The sequence below is a fragment of the Globicephala melas genome, chromosome 14, assembly GCF_963455315.2.
Source record: "Globicephala melas chromosome 14, mGloMel1.2, whole genome shotgun sequence".
Classification (NCBI taxonomy): Eukaryota; Metazoa; Chordata; class Mammalia; order Artiodactyla; family Delphinidae; genus Globicephala; species Globicephala melas.
The window spans coordinates 39,354,703-39,377,257 of NC_083327.1; the positions used below are offsets into that span (position 1 = coordinate 39,354,703).

At 45.9% G+C, this 22,555-nt stretch overlaps 1 protein-coding gene across 1 annotated transcript in view; it reads left to right on the forward strand.

Moving 5' to 3' along the window:
- Window positions 1–22,555, forward strand: part of LOC138842306 (coiled-coil domain-containing protein 162-like) — a 50,579-nt gene that overhangs the window by 19,151 nt on the left and 8,873 nt on the right. The window contains 7 exon segments of the mRNA XM_070043449.1: window positions 10,669–10,722; window positions 11,365–11,529; window positions 13,690–13,779; window positions 13,781–13,843; window positions 14,088–14,219; window positions 16,137–16,346; window positions 18,340–18,460. Of these exon segments, the coding sequence (XP_069899550.1) occupies window positions 10,669–10,722; window positions 11,365–11,529; window positions 13,690–13,779; window positions 13,781–13,843; window positions 14,088–14,219; window positions 16,137–16,346; window positions 18,340–18,460 (835 nt within the window).

Here is a 22,555-nt window from a genome sequence, read left to right on the forward strand (position 1 = left end):
CAAGATCTGCTCATCCCTTATCTATGTACTTCACCCCAACATTGAAGACAGGATCTTCTGGGAAAGAAATGTGAGTATTAGTAAACAGGGCAAACCTAGATCAGGCACAGCTGAAACTGAGGGCACACTGAAGAGGCTGGTATCAGCCTGCGGTTGTCTTGGAATAACAGGACCCCAGAATGTTAGGTCCCTCCAAAGTCTGTGCCTGGTGGGCTTCTAGTCTCTTCTGGATCATCTGCAGTGACTGGGAGCTCACTCTCTTTCAATCCCCACCCATACCTCCCCACCCCCATCCCTGGCAACTCTTGTTTCAGGCACCTCTTACTGAGCTGGATTTGGCCTCCCCACTGTCTCCACCATGGATCCTAGTTCTGTCTCTGGGACACCACAGATCACGGTTCTGACCCCTCACAACAAGCCTTGAGATAAATGAGGGCAGGTCAGTCAGAGAAGCTCAGTTGGGCCATTGCTAGCATGCATGAGTCTTCTGTAAAATTACAAGTTGGGCCAGCTCCAGGAGGACAGACCCAAACAGGTGCCCCTCTGGGTGGTGGATAACAAATATTTACCCATTCCTTCAGGCCGTACAGCCTATACCAGGGCACATGGACAGGGAAATGGTGCTCCCCTCACCTGGGTGCCCCTGCGCAGAGCAGACTGCACTGGTGTGCAAGGAAAGCCTGAGCCCTGCCTTCCCTTCTTCAGCCTAAACCAGCTTCCTTTCCTTCAACCTCTATGAGTGCCCCACCCTCCTGGTCAGGATCCTCTAAATTCAAGGTTGTCTGGCCAGCCAAGAGTACCCTTGTCCTGGGTGCTCTGCTTTGATTAACGCCCATGAATGTGTTAGGTTTTGTCACAGCTGACTTATTAGGCTAACAGCCACTGAAGCCCACACATGGCCTTCAGGCATCCTGCTACTGCCTTATTATTAGCTTTGTTCTTGTTCAACTTGGTCCACTCTTTGAACCTCTTGAAATCTTTAAAACTCTGGATTTTTATCATCCACCATACTCTCTCCCTTCCAGGTTCATGTCAGCCTACCCTCGGTATCTTCCTTCAAGCCTTTAATAACAGTGTATGAAAGGACAGGCCCCAAGTGCTGTGCTACCCACTCTGGGTCCCCTCCAGGCTTAACAGGTACTTTGGGCACAGTCTTTCAGTGACCAGAAACTCATCCGGTTGTCCTTTCATCCAGCCCATGTTCTCCGTTTGTCCAAAAGGACATCATAAGAAACCTTCTCAGATGTCCTGCTGAAATCCAGATACACTGCATCTGCTATATTTCCTGAGGGAAAAGTTTAATCTGATCTGACTGTTCTTGAACCCACGTTGGCTTCTTGTGATTTTTGCTTCCTTCTCCAAATTCTTCTCCAAAACTATGTTGAATGAGAGTGGTGAGAGTGGGCAACCTTGTCTTGTTCCTGATCTTAGTGGAAATGCTTTCAGTTTTTCACCATTGAGGACGATGTTGGCTGTGGGTTTGTCATATATGGCCTTTATTATGTTGAGGAAGGTTCCCTCTATGCCTACTTTCTGGAGGGTTTTTATCATAAATGGGTGTTGAATTTTGTCAAAAGCTTTCTCTGCATCTATTGAGATGATCATATGGTTTTTCTCCTTCAGTTTTTTAATATGGTGTATCACGTTGATTGATTTGCGTATATTGAAGAATCCTTGCATTCCTGGAATAAACCCCACTTGATCACGGTGTATGATCCGTTTAATGTGCTGTTGGATTCTGTTTGCTAGTATTTTGTTGAGGATTTTTGCATCTATGTTCATCAGTGATATTGGCCTGTAGTTTTCTTTCTTTGTGACATCCTTGTCTGGTTTTGGTATCAGGGTGATGGTGGCCTCGTAGAATGAGTTGGGGAGTGTTCCTCCCTCTGCGATATTTTGGAAGAGTTTGAGAAGGATAGGTGATAGCTCTTCTCTAAATGTTTGATAGAATTCGCCTGTGAAGCCATCTGGTCCTGGGCTTTTGCTTATTGGAAGATTTTTAATCACAGTTTCAATTTCAGTGCTTGTGATTGGTCTGTTCATATTTTCTATTTCTTCCTGATTCAGTCTTGGCAGGTTGTGCCTTTTTAAGAATTTGTCCATTTCTTCCAGGTTGTCCATTTTATTGGCATAGAGTTGCTTGTAGTAACCTCTTATGATCTTTTGTATTTCTGCAGTGTCAGTTGTTACTTCTCCTTTTTCATTTCTAATTCTATTGATTTGAGTCTTCTCCCTTTTTTTCTTGATGAGTCTGGCTAATGGTTTATCAATTTTGTTTATCTTTTCAAAGAACCACCTTTTAGTTTTATTGATCGTTGCTATCGTTTCCTTCATTTCTTTTTCATTTATTTCTGATCTGATTTTTATGATTTCTTTCCTTCTGGTAACTTTGGGGTTTTTTTGGTCTTCTTCCTCTAATTGCTTTAGGTGCAAGGTTAGGTTGTTTATTCGAGATGTTTCCTGTTTCTTAAGGTAGGATTGTATTGCTATAAACTTCCCTCTTAGAACTGCTTTTGCTGCATCCCATAGGTTTTGTGTCGTCGTGTCTCCATTGTCATTTGTTTCTAGGTATTTTTTGATTTCCTCTTTGATTTCTTCAGTGATCACTTTGTTATTAAGTAGTGTATTGTTTAGCCTCCATGTGTTTGTATTTTTTACAGATCTTTTCCTGTAATTGATATCTAGTCTCATAGCGTTGTGGTCGGAAAAGATACTTGATACAATTTCAATTTTCTTAAATTTACCAAGGCTTGATTTGTGACCCAAGATATGATCTATCCTGGAGAATGTTCCATGAGCACTTGAGAAAAATGTGTATTCTGTTGTTTTTGGATGGAATGTCCTATAAATATCAATTAAGTCCATCTTGTTTAATGTATCATTTAAAGCTTGTGTTTCCTTATTTATTTTCATTTTGGATGATCTGTCCATTGGTGAAAGTGGGGTGTTAAAGTCACCTACTATGAATGTGTTACTGTCGATTTCCCCTTTTATGGCTATTAGTATTTGCCTTATGTATTGAGGTGCTCCTATGTTGGGTGCATAAATATTTACAATTGTTATATCTTCTTCTTGGATTGATCCCTTGATTATTATGTAGTGTCCTTCTTTGTCTCTTCTAATAGTCTTTATTTTAAAGTCTATTTTGTCTGATATGAGAATTGCTACTCCAGCTTTCTTTTGGTTTCCATTTGCATGAAATACCTTTTTCCATCCCCTTACTTTCAGTCTGTATGTGTCTCTAGGTCTGAAGTGGGTCTCTTGTAGACAGCAAATATATGCGTCTTGTTTTTGTATCCATTCAGCCAATCTGTGTCTTTTGGTGGGAGCATTTAGTCCATTTACATTTAAGGTAATTATCGATATGTATGTTCCCATTCCCATTTTCTTAATTGTTTTGGGTTCGTTATTGTAGGTCTTTTCCTTCTTTTGTGTTTCTTGCCTAGAGAAGTTCCTTTAGCAGTTGTTGTAGAGCTGGTTTGGTGGTGCTGAACTCTCTCAGCTTTTGCTTGTCTGTAAAGATTTTAATTTCTCCATCAAATCTGAATGAGATCCTTGCTGGGTAGAGTAATCTTGGTTGCAGGTTTTTCTCCTTCATCACTTTCAATATGTCCTGCCACTCCCTTCTGGCTTGCAGAGTTTCTGCTGAAAGATCAGCTGTTAACCTTATGGGGATTCCCTTGTGTGTTATTTGTTGTTTTTCCCTTGCTGCTTTTAATATGCTTTCTTTGTATTTAATTTTTGACAGTTTGATTAATATGTGTCTTGGTCTATTTCTCCTTGGATTTATCCTGTATGGGACTCTCTGTGCTTCCTGGACTTGATTAACTATTTCCTTTCCCATATTAGGGAAGTTTTCAACTATAATCTCTTCAAATATTTTCTCAGTCCCTTTCTTTTTCTCTTCTTCTTCTGGAACCCCTATAATTCGAATATTGGTGCCTTTAATGTTGTCCCAGAGGTCTCTGAGACTATCCTCAGTTCTTTTCATTATTTTTTCTTTATTCTGCTCTGCAGTAGTTATTTCCACTATTTTATCTTCTAGGTCACTTATCCATTCTTCTGCCTTAGTTATTCTGCTATTGATCCCATCTAGAGTATTTTTCATTTCATTTATTGTGTTGTTCATCATTGTTTGTTTCATCTTTAGTTCTTCTAGGTCCTTGTTAAATGTTTCTTGCATTTTCTCTATTCTATTTCCAAGATTTTGGATCATCTTTACTATCATTATTCTGAATTCTTTTTCAGGTAGACTGCCTATTTCCTCTTCATTTGTTAGGTCTGGTGGGTTTTTATCTTGCTCCTTCATCTGCTGTGTGTTTTTCTGTCTTTTCATTTTGCTTATCTTACTGTGTTTGGGGTCTCCTTTTTGCAGGCTGAAGGTTCGTAGTTCCTGTTGTTTTTAGTGTCTGTCCCCAGTGGCTAAGGTTGGTTCAGTGGGTTGTGTAGGCTTCCTGGTGGAGGGTACTAGTGCCTGTGTTCTGGTGGATGAGACTGGATCTTGTCTTTCTGGTGGGCAGATCCACGTCTGGTGATGTGTTTTGGGGTGTCTGTAGACTTATTATGATTTTGGGCAGCCTCTCTGCTAATGGGTGGGGTTGTGTTCCTGTCTTGCTAGTTGTTTGGCATAGGATGTCCAGCACTGTAGCTTGCTGGTCGTTGAGTGAAGCTGGGTGCTGGCGTTGAGATGGAGATCTCTGGGAGGTTTTCGCCGTTTGATATTATGTGCAGCTGGAAGGCCTGTTGTGGACCAGTGTCCTGAAGTTGGCTCTCCCACCTCAGAGGCACAGCACTAACTCCTGGCTGCAGCACCAAGAGCCTTTCATCCACACGGCTCCTTAATTTGGGATGATTCGTTGTCTATTCATGTATTCCACAGATGCAGGGTACATCAAGTTGATTGTGGAGCTTTAATCCGCTGCTTCTGAGGCTGCTGGGAGAGATTTCCCTTTCTCTTCTTTGTTCTCACAGCTCCCAGGGGCTCAGCTTTGGATTTGGCCCCGCCTGTGCGTGTAGGTCGCAGGAGGGCGTCTGTTCTTTGCTCAGACAGGACGGGGTTAAAGGAGCCGCTGATTCGGAGGCTCTGGCTCACTCAGGCCGGGGGTAGGGAGGGTCACGGAGTGCGGGGCGGGCCTGCGGCGGCAGAGGCCAGCGTGACATTGCCAGCCTGAGGCGCGCCGTGCGTTCTCCCGGAGGAGTTGTCCCTGGATCCCGGGACCGTGGCAGTGGCGGGCTGCACAGGCTCCCCGGAAGGGGGGGTGTAGATAGTGACCCGTGTTCGCACACAGGCTTCTTGGTGGCGGCAGCAGCGGCCTTAGCGTCTCATGTCTGTCTCTGGGGTCCGCACTTTTAGCCGCGGCTCGCGCCCGTCTCTAGAGTTCTCTTAAGCAGCGTTCTTAATCCCCTCTCCTCGTGCACCAGGAAACAAAGAGGGAAGAAAAAGTCTCTTGCCTCTTCGGCAGGTCCAGACTTTTCCCCGGACTCCCTCCCAGCTAGCCGCGGTGCACTAACGCCCTGGCCCTGCAGGCTGCAGTCCTCTCCCGGTGCTCCGACTAAAGCTGGAGCCTCAGCTCCCAGCCCCGCCCGCCCCAGCGGGTGAGCAGACAAGCCTCTCGGCTGGTGAGTGCCGGTCGGCCCTGTTCCTCTGTGCTGGAATCTCTCCGCTTTGTTCTCCGCACCCCTGTTGCTGTGCTCTCCTCCGCAGCTCCGAAGCTCCCCCACTCCGCCACCCGCAGTCTCCGCCCGCGAAGGGGCTTCCTAGTGTGTGGACACTTTTCCTCCTTCACAGCTCCCTCCCGCTGGTGCAGGACCCGTCCCTATCCTTTTGTCTCTGTTTATTTTTTTCTTTTGCCCTAACCAGGTTACGTGGGGGGTTTCTTTCCTTTTGGGAGGTCTGAGGTCTTCTGCCAGCGTTCAGTAGGTGTTCTGTAGGAGTTGTTCCACGTGTAGATGTATTTCTGGTGTATCTGTGGGGAGGAAGGTGATCTCTGCGTCTTACCCTTCCGCCATCTTCCCGGAAGTCGATGAGATTAACCTGGGCCAAGTTTTAAAGCACAAGTCGGAGTTGGCCAGAGGAAGAAGGGCTGGGGAGGGAAGGCAGCAATCTAGGAAGGGAGTTATAGCAGAGTTCAGAGGAGGAGATTGTAAAGGTAGGCAGGGCCAGATCCTGAATGGCCTTGTGTGTAATCCTTAGGAGTTTGGATTTCATCCCAGAGTCAGTGGGAAGTCACTGAAGCATTTTGTCAGCAGAGGTAGGTTTTAGAAATATCATCAAAACACCTTGTGTGTGCCTGATGTTAGATGGATTGTTGTGAGGGGCTCCGAGAGGAAGCAAACCACAGAAGCACAGTTTGCTCCCAGCAGGGTCAGACTTTTGCCATAACAAGGCCTGGCACCTACCATGCTTCACTCCAGGCTGGATCTCCAGAAGAATCCATGGGGCAATCTTGTGCTCTTCCAGCCAGTGCCACACAATATGGTTCAGGTTTAAGAGTTGGTGAAGAAATCAGCCCACTGGAGGGCACTGGGCCAACGGTCATGACTCTGGTTCTTATGCAACCCAGGCGCCTGCCTTCTAGGGGAAGTTGGCAGATGAAGCCCCTTTGTGCTGCACTTTGACATCAAGCAGACTTTTAGTGACCTAGGAAGGCAGGGGTGAGTTGTAGAACAGCTTTTGAGAAACAAATTGCTCTCTGAGCTCATAAGACTTGCCAACAGAAGCACATAGGCTGTAGTCCCACAACAGATGCTGCTCAGGTGGCTCCAATGCTGCTTCTGGGAGGCCAAGTACCATCTGCAGAAGCAAAGTTCATCTGGAGAGAGGGACTGCTGGGAACTGGGAGTCTCCCTGCACCTCTCTGTCACCTGTCAGTCACTGCTGCCTGTCTGCCCCACTCAGACATGGTCCATGTGCCCATTGCAGATGCTCTGGCAGGGCCCTTACTCCTCTCCCTGCCTTCCCCTCACCCCCTATATGCCATCGCCTTGAGCTGATCTTTCAGCCCAGTCTCCTGAAGCCTCAGCAGAGCCACTGAGGGAAGGGAGCAACATGATTTCTCTGGCTTCTGGAGATGCTCAAGGGGAGTCCTGGCTATTCTTACCTCTTTGGTGTAACACAGACTCATCCAAGGCTTTCTCCTTGGCTGGTTAAAATAGCATGCTGGCTAAGAGAGGATGGCAGAGGGCCATGGTGGTTCAAGTCTGCATTTCTGTTTGTTTGGGATCCTATATCTGCAGTGGCTATGGAGGCATTAGTTTGAGAAGTGTTTGCCCTGTGGAGGCCCTGTTGGCATGCTCAAGTTTGGGCACTGCTGTTCAGGACAGAGAGGGGTGAGTCACTGTGGCTGACTCCAAGCACTGGGCCTGGCCCACCTGGATGAGGTCACCAGCCACACCTTGATGGCCCCAATGTGGTCTCATGACTTCTCAAGGCTTCAGGCTTTCAACACACTCAGTCTGGGAAGTGCTCTCTTTGTCAATACTAATTCATGTAGCCTTGGCCCTTTCACCATAAAGAAGTAAAGGTCCAGGGGATGGAATCTTGGTGTCCTTTGCCTTGGTGTCAGCAGTGGACTCTGGCTGTCCTACTGCTCACTTTCCAGGACCAGGATGGATTGCCCTCACCCACCTCCTCTGAGGGAACCCCTTGAGGAGGCCCTGGAGAGTGAGGGTGGGAGGCTGAGCGCCTCCCCTGACTGCCTGGCTCCTGCTCATAAAATCCCCCATGAGCAGAGGTTTTCATCTACTGTTTCCATTATGCATGTCTTGAGTGCATCCTGCCAAGCTGCTATAGTTGATAACCTTTACCGAAGCTTTACTATTTTTAAATTAGTATATACATTTTATTTAGGCATACATTTTTATATATAATTATTATAATTATATATACATTTTATGATTATATTAGAAAATAGAAATATGATGTATTAGAAAATACACTCATAATGTTACCCTCATTGATAGCCACTATTATTATTTTGGTGTCTTTCCTTCCAAATTTTATTTATAACTTTTAAAAATTCATGCACTTTTTTTTAACAAAATAAGATTATTCTATATGCCTTTTTGTTGTAGTGTACTTTTTTCACTTGACTATATGTTATAAACATGTTTCCTTGTCAATAAACATACATCCACAGCACAGTTTTTGGTGGCTGTTTAGTGTTTCATCCTATAGATGAATAAGACGTATTCAACCTGTTTTCCATCATTAAGTACCTTAGGTTGTTTCCATTTTTCTTTTCTATTGGAAGGGCTACTCTAAAGAACATCTGTTAACATATATTTTTGTGTATAACTTTTATTATTCTCTAAAAATAAATTCCTGGAAGAGGAGTTACTGGATCAAAGAGCATGAATATTTTAAAACCTTTTCACAGCCGCTGCTGGTCTGCCCTCCAAAGTACTACACTGACTTCTCCTGTCAGCAGTGGTGAGCGAGCCACTTTCCTCACTCCATCAGTACTGGGTTTTTATCAGTATTTGCCATCTCCGCTAGTTTGCCTGACCTGGCAAAGCGTGTCTGGGCCCTCTCTGGAGGTCAGTGGCACAGAGGTTGCACTGATAGGACAGTGTCACCAGGACAATCAAATCAGAGCCAGGGGAATCACCCCAGGCTGGAAGGAGAACCTAGTTTGTGCAGCAAACTTCCAGTGAGCCTAGAGCCGTCCAGACCCTGGAAGTGTCACAGATAAAGCTCATCAACTGAGCAGGCTGAATCTTGGAGTGGGCCCCATAGGACTGCCAGATACACACACAAACACACTCACTGATACGTGTTGAGGGACACATACAGACCTATAGAGACCTATACAAACACTCACGGAGAGAGACATACACAGAGAGGTACAGACACACAGAGAAACACACACAGACATGCATTTATGAATATAGACACACACACACAAATGCACACAGACACACTCGCTGATACAGACACACAGAGACACACAAGCACTCCCATGGACGTGCAGGTCCTAGTCAGGTAGATCTGCCCTACCTTCCACATATTGGCTCCCATTTCTCTTGGAGTCTAAACCTAAGTCTGCCTTGGACGGTTGGACTTTTCCTCTGTTCCTTAAAGACCACCTCTTCAGAAAGGGTGCCCAGCAGCCTAGAGAAAGGGATGGAATGGGACTGCCTAGAGAGGGAGAACTATGGCCCTTTGACCAAGGCAAGAAGTGCCCCTGTCAGAGGCCCCATTTCAGAGGCCCCTCTGGCTCTGCTCCAGCCCCACCCTTCCCCACGGCCAAGGGGACGTGCCCACTCCTATCCCTGGCCTTCCTTCTGGACCGTGCTCCGGATACCTGGGCACTGGAATTCCTGGCCCTTCCCCAGATCATCCTCCCCAGAGAGAGAATGGGCCTCACCACCCGTGAGCACACCCTGGCCTGTGGGGTAGACAAGGACATCTGTGCAGGGGTGTGGACAGCCAGGGTGTCTGCTTATATGCATGCAAGCCCCCCTCCCACCCGTGTGATGTGAGGTCAAAGGGAGGAAGCAAAGGGGGTCAAACTGTAAACTATGGGTTGGAGACTAGCTCTCCCTGACCATATCTCAGCATAGAACTCAGAGTAGTCCAAGGATGATAAAAATCAAACCTGGCCTCCCGAGTCCCTTTGAAGGTCTGTTTTTCAAAGTAGGAGAATTAAACATTTTCATTTTAATAGTTTGATTTATAACCTTTAAATATATAGAACACTTAGACACGTGGAACGTGGGCATCCGTTTGTACTCTTGTCCCTGGCCCTGCAAATGTTAAGAGCAGACCTGAAAGAGAGACTTTCAAGGCTACAGAGCTGATGTTTTTCCATGGAGGAGAAATGGAAGTGGATCTGTGAGCCAAGGTAACATGTGCCTTGAGCTCTGGTGTGGTGGGGCTGCCTGGGGGAGCTGCTGTGAGCGATGCCCCTTTTCAGATCACTTTCAGGAAAGACCACCTCGAGACCTGCCTCCTTTCCCTGGGTTGTGATGTGATGGCCAAAGAATGCAGCAACTTCGAGAGCTACTCCATGTGTTAAGAGCATGTATTGGAGCATGCTAGGCAGAAGCTCTGCCAGAAAGAGCAAGTATGTTCCCAGACAGGCAAGAAGTGCATTGGGGAAGGTGTGGGGAGGGAGGCCCAGGAATCACTCCAAAGAGGAAATAAAACACGGTGCAGTCTGGTGCAGGGAGGTGTTCTTATGCAAGAATTGAGGGTAGATGGCCCTCTCCAACGTTTTCTTCTCATTGGCTCATTTCCTTGGGCTCTGATCTTCTCAGCTGGGAAGGTGATGGCCCCAGCAACACTGGGTTGTATGCTTTGGAGGGGTCTAGTGGGGAATATAAGAGGTAAGCAGTAAGGCAGCTGGCCCCCAGAGGAAGATCCATAGCTGACCTTCCCACCCTCAGCAAGCCCAAGGGACTTTGTGCTGTTCCTGGTTCAGCAAAGAAGCTAGGATCCTTGAATGAACTCTGTCTTTAGGATGCACATCATGGGTCTCACTGATGAGACTTCCTTAAAATGAGATCCCGTCCTAAAGTTCAGTGGAGCAACAAGCACAGTCCTAGCTCCAGGTGGAGCCTGAGGATCTCAAAAAGAAGCACGAATAACACAGATAAGGGCTGTCTGGAGCATGGTGCACTGAATAAATATTTGAGTTTGGGTATGCACTGCTTTCTCCTCTTTAGGAATTAGACATTATACGAAGAGGTCAGAGGCCACCTGAAGACAAGGCTGGTCAGGTAGGTCAGTTATTACTAAAAAAGTTCTCCATTTCTCAAATCCACAATCTCAGCAGTAGTCAGACATGGGACATCCTGGTGTCATTTTCTTGTGCCCCTTCCTATAGAAATCCCATCAATGACTGGTCCACTGCAGAGACATCCAGGGAGTGTGCCTGTACTTTTTAAGCAATGAGGGCTTTTTTTTTCTTAGTTTTTTGGTGACTTTTGTTATTTTTTTATTGCTTTGTTTTTTCTTTCTGTTTTTTTTTTTGGGGGGGGGTGTTTGTTTTCTTTTGAGGCCAATGTGCCTTCTGAGGAGGAGGTATATAGGCTAAGGTGTCATGGGGAGGCCAGTTTGGAAATGGAAGCCAAGACAGTTGAAGTATTTTCTCCAAAGTACTTAAGTAGCATCTCTTCTGGGTTCATTCATTCAGCAGCCATTTATCGAGCACCTACTATGTGTCTGGAACTGTTCTGGGACCCTTAAGCCAACTTTAGCTTCTTCTGCCCACACTTGCACAACAGGATATTCACCTTCTTCATTAAGTTCAAAGTAGAATACCAATTCAACATCGATATATTGATACAAAGGACTCTTTTTGCAGTGGCCGTGTGGAATTCCTGAATTATTTTCCATTAAAACAAAATTTCTGCTACTAGATTGCAGAGCTCAGTCACAATATGATCATGGAAGTCACTGCTCTGACTCGACTCACGGATTGGGAGGAGGAGACTCTGGATCTCAAAAAGCAAATTCGAAAAGAAGTCCAAGAAGAATATGAAGCATTAGTTCAAGCTTTGTTTGTGACATGTTTGCACATCAAAGTAAGTGACCTGGGTCGGATGTCTGGGCAGTCCTGTGGGGACCCGGGTGTACCTGACCCCCGCGGTGGCTGTACGGAGAGATCAATAACAGAGTGAGCTTTGTGACAGCAAGAGATTGTTGGGCCCAAGAATTCTCCAGCTCCAGGCTTTCACTGCAGAGAATGAGTCAGCAATGAGTGGTCATTATTTTCCCAAAAGAGACACTGAATTTTAAATAACTTAGATATTTGCAGTTTTCCTCACTCTACTGCCATGTTGCCATCTGATTGCCGTTGAGGGAAGGGGGAGTTTCTTCTCCCAAACCCCAACAGTTTATGTCACTGTTTTGTCTATTGAATGACCATCCAAAACAGGAGAGCACAGTGCCCTGGGCCAGGCCAAACCCCAGTGTAAGTGTAGGTAGCAACAGCCGCCTCCTGGAAGCTCACTGGGCAGATTCAGAATCTGAATCAGCTTTCAGAGATTTTACAACCTTCAAAATGCCCATCAGCCTTTCTCTCACATCTGGTGTCAGGGAGCTGCTGACCTGTCAGTAAAGGTCCAGGCAGAAGAGGAGTGAGGGGGTTCCCATGTGCCCACAGCACTGTGGAAGCCTGTCACTTTCTTATGATGTCTGAGCAGCTGTAAGATGGAGACCCATGCCTAAAATGGGCTATTGTGGAGCCTGGTCCCCCTGCCCTACAAGTGAGAATTTCAGTACAAACCTACCACCCCCAAGTCCATGGCTTCCCCCAGACCTGCCGCCTTCTCTGCTATTAGATGTTCCTCAGAGCCAGCCCCATTTGGGTCCTTCCCTTACTCCCTTCCCCCAAAGGATTCCAGGATGGTCCCTGGAGTTGGTCCATTGAGAGGAGTTTCCACTGATGCTCTGCCTTGGTCTGGTTATTCCAGAGAGGAATGGACCTTTCTCCTTACTGTGAAGTGTCCACAAAACACAAATGCTTACAAATATTAAGGTATCCAAACCAACATGCATTGGGCCTGGTGCTGCAGGAGAGAGGTGAGCAGACAGTGAAGTCTAGAATTTACTAAGCCATCTTTCGGGTGTCAAATTGTTGGAAAATGTCTTAGGTTCTTTTTAGTTTCTGCCAGATTCCTAGACAAAAAGGAAATTCTCCACTTCTCTCAGGCTCAGTGAGTTCCACAAGCCCCTGAAGGTAGGGGAATCGCTGTTTTACCCCAGGGTCCCAAGAAGATGGTGAAGCTTTTGCTGTGTGGCCAGTAGCCAGGCTTCCTGCTGTGGCTCCCCGGCACTAACCTCCTGTTTCCTCTCCCGGGAAGTGGTTTAGAGGTGAAAGGATATCCCACAGTCACCCCTCACCCAAGGATGCTGGGTCTCCAAGTTGTACTTACTGATGAGCGAGCTATTTCACCATAAGCTGTTAGCCATAGACATTCGGAACGGGCTGTTTCACAATGAGATTTCTGTTGGAGCCTAAAGAGGAAGGCAGCCAGCTTGATTCCTTCCTCTAATTTATCTATTTTTATTTTATTTTATTTTATTTTTATTTATTTATTATTATATTTTTTTGCAGTACGCGGGCTTCTCATTGTTGTGGCCTCTCCCGTTGCGGAGCACAGGTTCCAGACGCGCAGGCTCAGCGGCCATGGCTCACGGGCCCAGCCTCTCCGCGGCATGTGGGATCCTCCCGGACCGGGGCACGAACCCATGTCCCCTGCATCGGCAGGCGGACTCTCAACCACTGCACCACCAGGGAAGCCCTTAATTTATCTATTTTTAATGGAGTTCCTTGTTAGTGGCTCATGGACAATGTCTTACCTGGTCAGGTTCTGCTGGGTCAAACTGATAGCAAAAATCCCTAGGTTCAAATTCCCAAGTAACCCTTTGTGTATGGGTCAGTGGGGGGGGGGTGGCTGGGGGGTGGTTTGGTTTTCCGCCTGTGACCTCCCATTCTTCTACCTGCTCAGCTTGTCTCGGCCTCTGACAACCACAGGCTCTGAGATGTGCGGGTGATGAAGCCCTGCGGGTTGAAGACAACACTAAAGGGGCCGCTAGTGAGGCTTCTAGACAATACCCGATGGAGTAATTGTCTGGGTGGATGTTGTTTTCATGTGATATTATTTCTGAAAGTTGGGTTTTAGGGGGCAAAGTGACTCTTCCTCAGCTGACCTTCCTGAACTTGAGCCTGCAATTTGCAGAAGCTGGATGAGAATCAGCTTAATTTGATCCAGAAAGTGTGTGAGCTCATCGGTGAAGTAAGAACAGAAGGGACTGACAATACGAAAGAAAGGCCTAAAGAAGAAATGGGGCTCCACCAGACCTGACGAAGAAATGAAAGAAAATCCAGCCATAGTATGTGATCTCATTTTGAGTGGGGTATCAGCATTTCATCCTAGCGTCTGACCCCACTGCTCACTCTGTTTGCATTCCTGTCCTGTTTCCCTGAGAAATCTTTGTGTCAGGCATTTGAAAAGGGCACTGGGTCTCACTGCACAATTGTCTCATCTTCTGGAAGGCATGTTTCTGATGTCAGGATTCATGTCCTTCCTGAGAAAAGTGCTGGGGGCAGCCTTTTCTGAAAGGCTTTTCTAAGCAGGAGCAGCTGCTGGCCTTGGAGCAGGACAACTGCAGCCTGGCCGCCCTGGTGTGCAAAATGAGAAGCCTGGGCCACTGGAGGCTGGCGGTGCAGCAGGCGCACTTCCGGGGCCAGCTGAGCAGGGCTGAGAAGGTGAGAGCGCTGGGGGAGGGAGGCCCGGCCCAGCAGGGGGAGGGGGTGGCACTGGCCTCCTTGGCTGCAGCTGCTGTGCTGGTGTCAGGTAGCAAGTTTTCCTGGGAACGGGCAAGAGCAGAGCCTGGGGAGAAATAGGAAAGAGCCAGAAGCAAATGGCAAAGAAGCAAATGAGAGAACAGATCAGAGTTTAGCACAAGGGAAGGGAAAAGATGGAGCGGGCAAGCTTTGTCAAAACACTGCAAATCCTTGAGTTTCAAGCATGATGATCTGAGGAAAATGAAGGAACAATAAGTGGAAAATCTGCTTTAAGGAAAATTGAAACCAGAGCACATATCAATAGTGGTTTGGAAACTTTTACTTACTGTTTCTGAAAGTCTTTATTTACTCTGATCTGTCACACTGTTCTTAACTGAAATCAAGGAAGCAGTGGCCAGCAGGAGCTGTGTTCTACCAGAAATTTTAAAGAACGATGGATGATGAAGTGGTTTAGAGACTCCTTGGGAAGCTGAAAATACGGAAAGGAAACTTATATCCTACCTTACTGTGTTTGGGATGTTCACAGGAAGCTATGCAAAGTAAAAAAGAGTGTTTGAACATCAAACTAATGGCAGAACAAGAAGTGCTTTTATTTTGTCAACAGCTATTGGCTCTAAGGCAGGCCCTGGCCAGGGCTCAGGCAGACAACGTGAGGATATGCAAGTAGCAGGAGAGCCAGGTGTCTGAGCTCAGAACCCCTCTTCCTCCCTCTCTTTGAACACGCTCTGGCGACCATACGTGGCACTCCGTTGCCTGTAGCAGTCACCAGAGGAACACAGTGTGAAGCCAAGCAGACGGCACTACTGGTGAAAGATGGCCTGGACCCTGGCTTCCCTTCTGCCTTCTTTCCAGCCCAGAAACCGGGGCAGTGGCCAAAAGGCTTTTGTTCTTATTCATATTTGGCTAAAATAGTGAAATATAGCTCATAACTAAGATTGTTCTGTGTGTTTCTCTGAGGATCTTTTTTACCCAGAGGGTATCTTGGGGTCTGGGTCTCTGCCTCTAACACATTCCTTTCACGCTCCAAGCATGTTTTCCATGAGTGTGGCCCTGCCATCAGCGTTATGCCCCAAGCAGAGAGTCTTGGTTTCCTTTCCTGATGACCCACACTAAGTCTTAATTTCAGAAGTTACTGATGCTCTATAGGGCCTGGCACCAAAATAAAGGCTTTTTAAGTCTAAGCTCTTAATAACTGTGCCAACCCTCTGAGCATGAATGAAACAGAGACCCTACGTTTAGAGAGAGAACAGCTGAGTTCAAATAACAGCCGAGGAAAGCTGGGCATATTTTAAAACATAAAATATAATTTGTTCCTTTTGGACCCTAATTCTTCCATTATTGTGTGCCAGTGAGTCATGATGTATAATTATATAAAGTCACCCTACAAATATTAATCATCATTATTAATATTATAATTAAGGATTGACCTTCTAGTGACTGTTGATTAGAAAAATTTCAGAACAGAACCAATTATTACTACTCTTTTCCTTTTCCAACCATCTAGAATCTGGCTTCCTCAGGGCTATTTTGGAAGTCGAAACAGAGACAGGATTAGCACCTCCCTTCCCCACTCACTGTACGTATTGCATCACCCTGTGTCTCCAGGTTCAGCCCTTCCATTGCTATTGCGTGATAAAGGCGGAGTGACAGGGAAAATGCAGGTTGTGGTAGATATGACTATTTGGTCTTGCTACTGGCTGGCACAGGACAGGATAGAGCAGCTGGGCTGTGGTACCCTGAGCCCAGGAATACTTCACACAGTTCTGCCCCTGGGCGCTAATGGAGGGGACAGTTGTGTTGGCCAACCTCTCATCCCCTGCCCTCTGCTGAAAAGAAAGACTCTGTGCCTTTATTTCCTTTGGCCTTTTCCTGCCGTAGGCTGAATTGCTGAAAGAATTAGAACACAGAGTGACCCAGGAAGCTCGCCACCGGCAGCAGGTGGATTTAATGAAAACCTCTAGCATGGAGAAGCTTTTGGAGGATGTGGAGCAAAAAGAACAGCACCTGCAGCTTCTTACTGAAGAGTCCAAGATGACTTCTAAACTGGGCCAGCTCCAGCAGAAGAAAATTCAGAGAGAACTCTGACAGGTAACTCCAGTGAGAGGTAGTAAATCAGGGTGTACCAGCCACAGCTGTTTGATTCTTCCCCTGTCTTTTCCGTGCCTCTCATGCCTCCAGAGTGGTGTTCCTCACCTTTGGCACTCCCAGGAACAGCAGGGAAATGGAAATATCTGTACCTGGGTGATTGTTCAGGCTGCTTGTGACAAAAGATGATGGCTTGACTGCCACGAGGCCCAGAATCTTGGCGTCTTTGTAAGCCACTTGAAAAACATATTTCTACCTGGCTCTAATCTTTGAACTAGGAGGCATCTTTTGGAAAATCTCGATGAATAATCTGGAAAAGCAGCAAGTATTATGGAAGCTATTATAAGGGAATTTTATTCATGGTGTTTCTGGAACTACAGAAATAAAAAAGGAAAGGCAAAGTGGTTTCCAGACCCAATATGTTATTCTTAAATATACCCCACAGTTGGGGCTTTCCTGGTGGCACAGTGGTTGGGAGTCTGCCTGCCGATGTAGGGGACACGGGTTCGTGCCCCGGTCCGGGAAGATCCCACATCCCACGGAGCGGCTGGGCGCGTAAGCCATGGCCGCTGAGCCTGCGCGTCCGGAGCCTGTGCTCCGCAACGGGAGAGGCCACAACAGTGAGAGGCCCACGTACCGCAAAAAAAAAAAAAAAAAAAACCCCACAGCAAAAAAAAAAGGGAGGAAATAATATAGTGTACATGCGGACTAATGCAAGTCCCAACAAAGGAGACCACAGAATGAAATTCAACACAAAGGGAAAAAACAAAAAACAAAAAAAACTGAGCACCTTCTGGGGTAGGTACTTCACACATATTCATTGAATGAATAAGTCAGTTAATTCACCAGAGATATTAGGAAACAGAAATCAGAAGTTTAAATGATTGCAAGTGTTTCAAGTGCTCAAGGAGATCAGTAAGGAGAATTTTACAAAAATAAATGACAAAAAAAAAGGATAAAAAATGTATCCTCTCACAGTTCAGGAGGCCAGAGTCTGAAATCAAGGTGTGGGTCCCTACAGGAGACTCTGGCAGGACCTGTTCCATGGCTCTCCTAGCTGCTGGGGGCTGCCTGCCATCCCCCGCGTCCCTCCGCGTGCAGCTACAGCTCTTCAGTCCTGGCCCCCTTCCCTGTCTCTCTCTCTCTCCCTGTGTTTATACTTGCTTCACTTTTTGTAAGGTCATCAACATTGGATTTAGGGCCCACCCTTTAATCCAGTATGACTTCATCTTAACTTAATCACATCTACAAAGACTCTATTTTCCAAATAAAGTCACATTTTGAGGTTCCAGGTTGACACTTTGTGGGGGACACTATTCAACCCATTACACTATTACTTTTTTTATAATTAAAAACAATTAGGAGATGATAAAAATAAATTTAAAAAGAAAAAAATGCCTGTGATCTATGCAGATAAGGCACGCTTTGGACCTAGCGACTCTCTGGCCAGGGGACTCTGGGTAAGGGTTGCAAGGGGAGAGCAAACACAAAGTTAGCCTCTGGTTGTGGGCCCTGTGTCAGGCCTGGAGACAGTGCTCAGAGCATTCCCTGCACATGATGAGTTGAACTCAGCATAAAGATCTGGAAGAGAGATCACATCTTTGCTTGAAGCCATCCCGGGGCTCCCACAGGTTCTTGGGGTAGATGCATGGCTTGGCCTACAAGGTGAACTGGTTCCTCCTCCCTCCCCACTTCCCCTCTAATAAAATAAACATAAAAGATATGACTTTTGTGAGTAAACTTCTGGCTATTATAAGGTAATAAAGGGTTCCAAGGGCTGCCTCTGTCCCTCTCTGATTAAGTTCTTGACCTTCCTGGAGCTCCTGATTTTCAGAAGGCTGAGTTTAGCCTGACCAGGATTTCACGAAGACTTGTATTCCTGGGGTAGCCTGGGACCCACACTCTCCATAGTAATACCCCAACCCACCCCTCACAGTGAACTGACAAAAGTGTGCACCAAGAAGCATCTCTGCTTCCCAAGCACTTTTCCCTTCAGATGAGAAGCCGGCTTGCCCACGAGCGTAGCATGGAGCTGGATGCTTTCCAGTGGATGGAAGAGCTACAAAGTCAGCTTAGTGACACTGAGAGATCCTCTGCCCAGAGGAGCTCACCAGGCGGTAAGGATACCCTTTCTCTCTCTAAGCTCTCAGGGTCCAGGGTTGGGATTGAAGGAGGGCCCCAGGGACTAACGATAACAAACCAGTGGTTATTGAGTGGGTGCTCCATGCTTGTTGAATGAATGAATAAACCTTCATCCTCGGTTGCAGTCAGAACTTTCTACTTCAGTTCACCTTGGAGTACTGATAGGCTCTACTAAAAAGTTTCAATCATAAAAACTGGTTCCAGTTGAAATATGTCAACTAAAGAACATTGTGTAGTTCACTAGATTTTGAAGCATCTTAACACCTTGGTCCTATAGAGGAGTAGAGTTTGCCACCCTAATATGTCTCTTTGGCATATTGTTTTAAGCTGGTTGTCTCTGAGAAAAAGCAGACATCGGAAAGAAGTTGCCCTTTTGTAAAAACTGTTTACAGTTGTAAGGGTGTCTCCCTCTTCAGTACGAGGAAGAGGAGGATGACCAAATCTCTAGAAATTTATCTATGGAAAAGACAAATCTGTGTAACAGTCTTACCCTTGTTTATTGTGCTTTTCCTGGTAACCTCCCATAGCTGACTTTCCCCCATCCTCATCATCCTCTTCTGTCTTTAGCTGAGGATGGTATTTAAGTTGAGAGCTTCGGCAACGTTGGCAAGTAACTCAGTTTTCCTCAGTCTCTCCCATGTATACATGTTATTAAACTTTTGTCTGCTTTTCTCGTGTTAATCCACCTCATGTCAATTCAATTCTTAGACCAGCCAGAAGAACCTAGAAGGTAGAGGAAAATTTCTTCCTCCCCGATAGGATATTAATGACCACATTTCTCAGATGTTATTCAGAAAGTACATCATGATTCTTGGGTCCTAGGGTCTTGAGGAGTATTATGGAAATGGCAATCAAAACAGCACTCCAGACAGTGCAGCCAGCAAATAGCAAAGAGGCCAGACTCCGGGATGTCTCTAAACTAACTTCTTCCCCTATAAGATGAGGACTAAATAAATTCCAGGTTCTCTTCTAGATCTATCAAAAATATTACCCAATCAGTAGCCACGATCAGCCTATTGTTAAGGTCAGCCAAGCTCCTCCCTTCTGTTCCATAGCATAGCTGGTGGGTGAGGGTATGGACTTTGGGGTAAGACAGCCAAGGTTCAAATCCTTCCTCTGTCACTGCTAGCTGTGTGACCTTGGACAGGTTAATTCACCTCTCTGAAAAATACCCACCTCAAAGGTGTATTCTGAGGACTCAGTGAAACAATGTGTGTCTGCCACAGAGTGTAGTAGCACTAGGTCATTGAGCAAATGTTGGTTATTACACTTGCATATATGTGTGTCCTCCTTTATGTGTTTCCTTTTGGCTACTTATAGTGTGAATGATGTGAGAAAACATAGCCTGTCAGAGGCAGAAAGATTCTTTTCAAAGGTCAAGATAGTTTGGGTTTTCTAAGAACAAGGCTGGGCTTGTTGGTAAAGCCCCAGGGTGCTCCTGCCTGCCGGTGCCTGCTGCCTGGGCCCTGACCGTGGGGCTGGCGTCCCCCGCCCCAGCCCAGGTCCAGAGAGGAAGCAAATCAAGAGCGCCCAAGGGCCCTATTTTGACCACCCACCCTGAGTGGTTCTGTCCTTGCACTCTCCTCTCCACTCTCGCTGGGGTTTTTTGTTTCTCCCTTTCCCCTCTGCCTCCAGCCCAGCCAAGCATCTTTTAAATTCCTTTCTGAGTTAACATGTCCTCTCAAACTGCCATCTGTGTCCTCTAAGACCTGCACATTTACAAAGAAGGACCAGAGTGGGGCAGGAGGCAGGTGGGGGGAACCCTAATTCCCAGGATTGGGGACACGGCAGGAGTAAAAGAGAAGCCTCTCTTTCAGGAAGCAGAGGTAGAAGTTACTCCCAAGTCTCAGCCCCTATCTGTCTCCTGCAGCGACGGGAGGGGGTTTGCTTAGGACTTTCTACATGTTGTCTACTGAAGAAAAATGCACAACCTAAAAGCTGCAAATTAAGTTTTACTTGGGGAGCTTACTAAGGACTGTAGCCCAGGAGACAGCCTCTCAGATAGCTCTGAGGAACTGCTCTGAAGAGGTAGAGAAGGATCCAGGATATAGAGGAGTTTTGCTGAAAAACAAACCATGTGGTTGAACATCATAAGATTACTGCTAATCACAAAAAAAACAAGTTAATGATTTTAGTGCTTTTCTATGTATGGGAAGATGCAAGAGTCTGGGCTCATTGAAATTATTCCCTAGGTATGCATCTTAACCATCTAGGGCCAGCTTCCAGAGCAGAGAATGTTTCCTGTTTTTCTCCATCCTAAATTCCCCTCAGGGCACACTGAGGGGAGCAGAACTGCAGTAGCTGATGGCTTGATGGCAGGCAACATTCTTCATTTACTGGAATGGCAGGCAACATTCCCTTTCCAGAGTGTAGATTCATCAGAGGTCATACCTGTCTAAATTTAGTACCAAGCACTAGAGGACAGCCAGATATTACCTATACTATTGGTGCTAAAAGGTAAAAGTCAGCCATTACCACTCCTTTCTCAGATGTCTAGCCAGAAGCGTGAGGTGACCCAGGTCTCTCTCCTTTCTGTAGAGGTGGTCACAGCAGCCTCCCTGCTTCCCAGCAGAAGCAGAATTAAGGGGCAAGTTCTCTTTACTTAGCATTAACATGGATTCCCCTTAGGATCTTGTAACTCCTGAGAAATTACAATTTGTTCTAGTTCAGTTACTCTCAAAATGCTTAAGGAAAAAAATGGAATCAATTGGCTTACAAAACTGAAATGTTCAGAGATAGATTGGCTTAAGCTGGCTTGATCAAGGCTTGTTTTTATTTTTTGAATTTTTATTGATTTACAATGTTGTGTTAGTTTCTGGTGTACAGCAAATTGATTCAGATATATACATATATATATATACATATGTGTATATATATATTCTTTTTCATATTCTTTTGCCTTAGTTTATTACAAGATATTGAATATAGTTCCCTGTGTTATACAGTAGGACTTCTTTGTTTATCTATTTTATATACAGTAGTTAGTATCTACTAATCTCAAACTCCTAATTTACCTCTCCCCCCCCACCTTTCCGCTTTGGCAAGCAGAAATTTGTTTTCTACGTCTGTGGGTCTATTTCTGGTTTGTAAAGAAGTTCATTTGTATCACATTTTAGATTCCATATATAAGTGATATCATATTTGTCTTTGACTTACTTAGTATGATAATCTCTAGGTCCATCCACATTGCTGCAAATGGCTATACTTCATCCTTTTTTAATAGCTGAGTAGTATTTCATTGTGTGTGTGTGTGTGTGCATGTGTATCTCACGTCTTCTTTATCCATTCATCTGTTGATGGACACTTAGGTTGCTTCCACGTCTTCTCTATTGTAAATAGTGCTGCTATGAACGTTGGGGTGCATGTGTCTTTTCGAATTATAGTTTTCTCTGGATATATGCCCAGGAGTGGGATTGCTGGATCATATGGCAACTATTTTTTAGCTTTTTAAGGATCTTCCATACTGTTTTCTATACTGGCTATACCAATTTACATTCCCACCAACAGTGTAGGAGGGCTCCCTTTTCTCCACACGCTCTCCAGCATTTATTATTTGTAGACTTTTTGATGGTGGCCATTCTGACTGGTATGAGGTGATACCTCGTAGTTTTGATTTGCATTTTTCTAATAATTAGCCATGTTGAGTATCTTTTCATGTGCCTGCTGGCCATCTGTACGTCTTCTTTGGAGAAATGTCTATTTAAGTCTTCTGCCCATTTTTTGATTGGGTTGGGTTATTTTTGTTTGTTTGTTTGTTTTTTGTTTTGTTTGCGGTACACGGGCCTCTCACTGTTGTGGCCTCTCCCGTTGCGGAGCACAGGCTCCAGACGCGCAGGCTCAGCGGCCATGGCTCACGGGCCCAGCCGCTCCGCGGCATGTGGGATCTTCCCGGACCGGGGCACGAACCCGCGTCCCCTGCATTGGCAGGCGGACTCTCAACCACTGCGCCACCAGGGAAGCCCTGGGTTGTTTTTTTGTTATTGAGTTGTATGAGCTGTTTGTACATTTTGGAAATTAAGCCCTTGTCAATCGCATCGTTTGCAAATATTTTCTTCCAGTCCGTAGGTTGT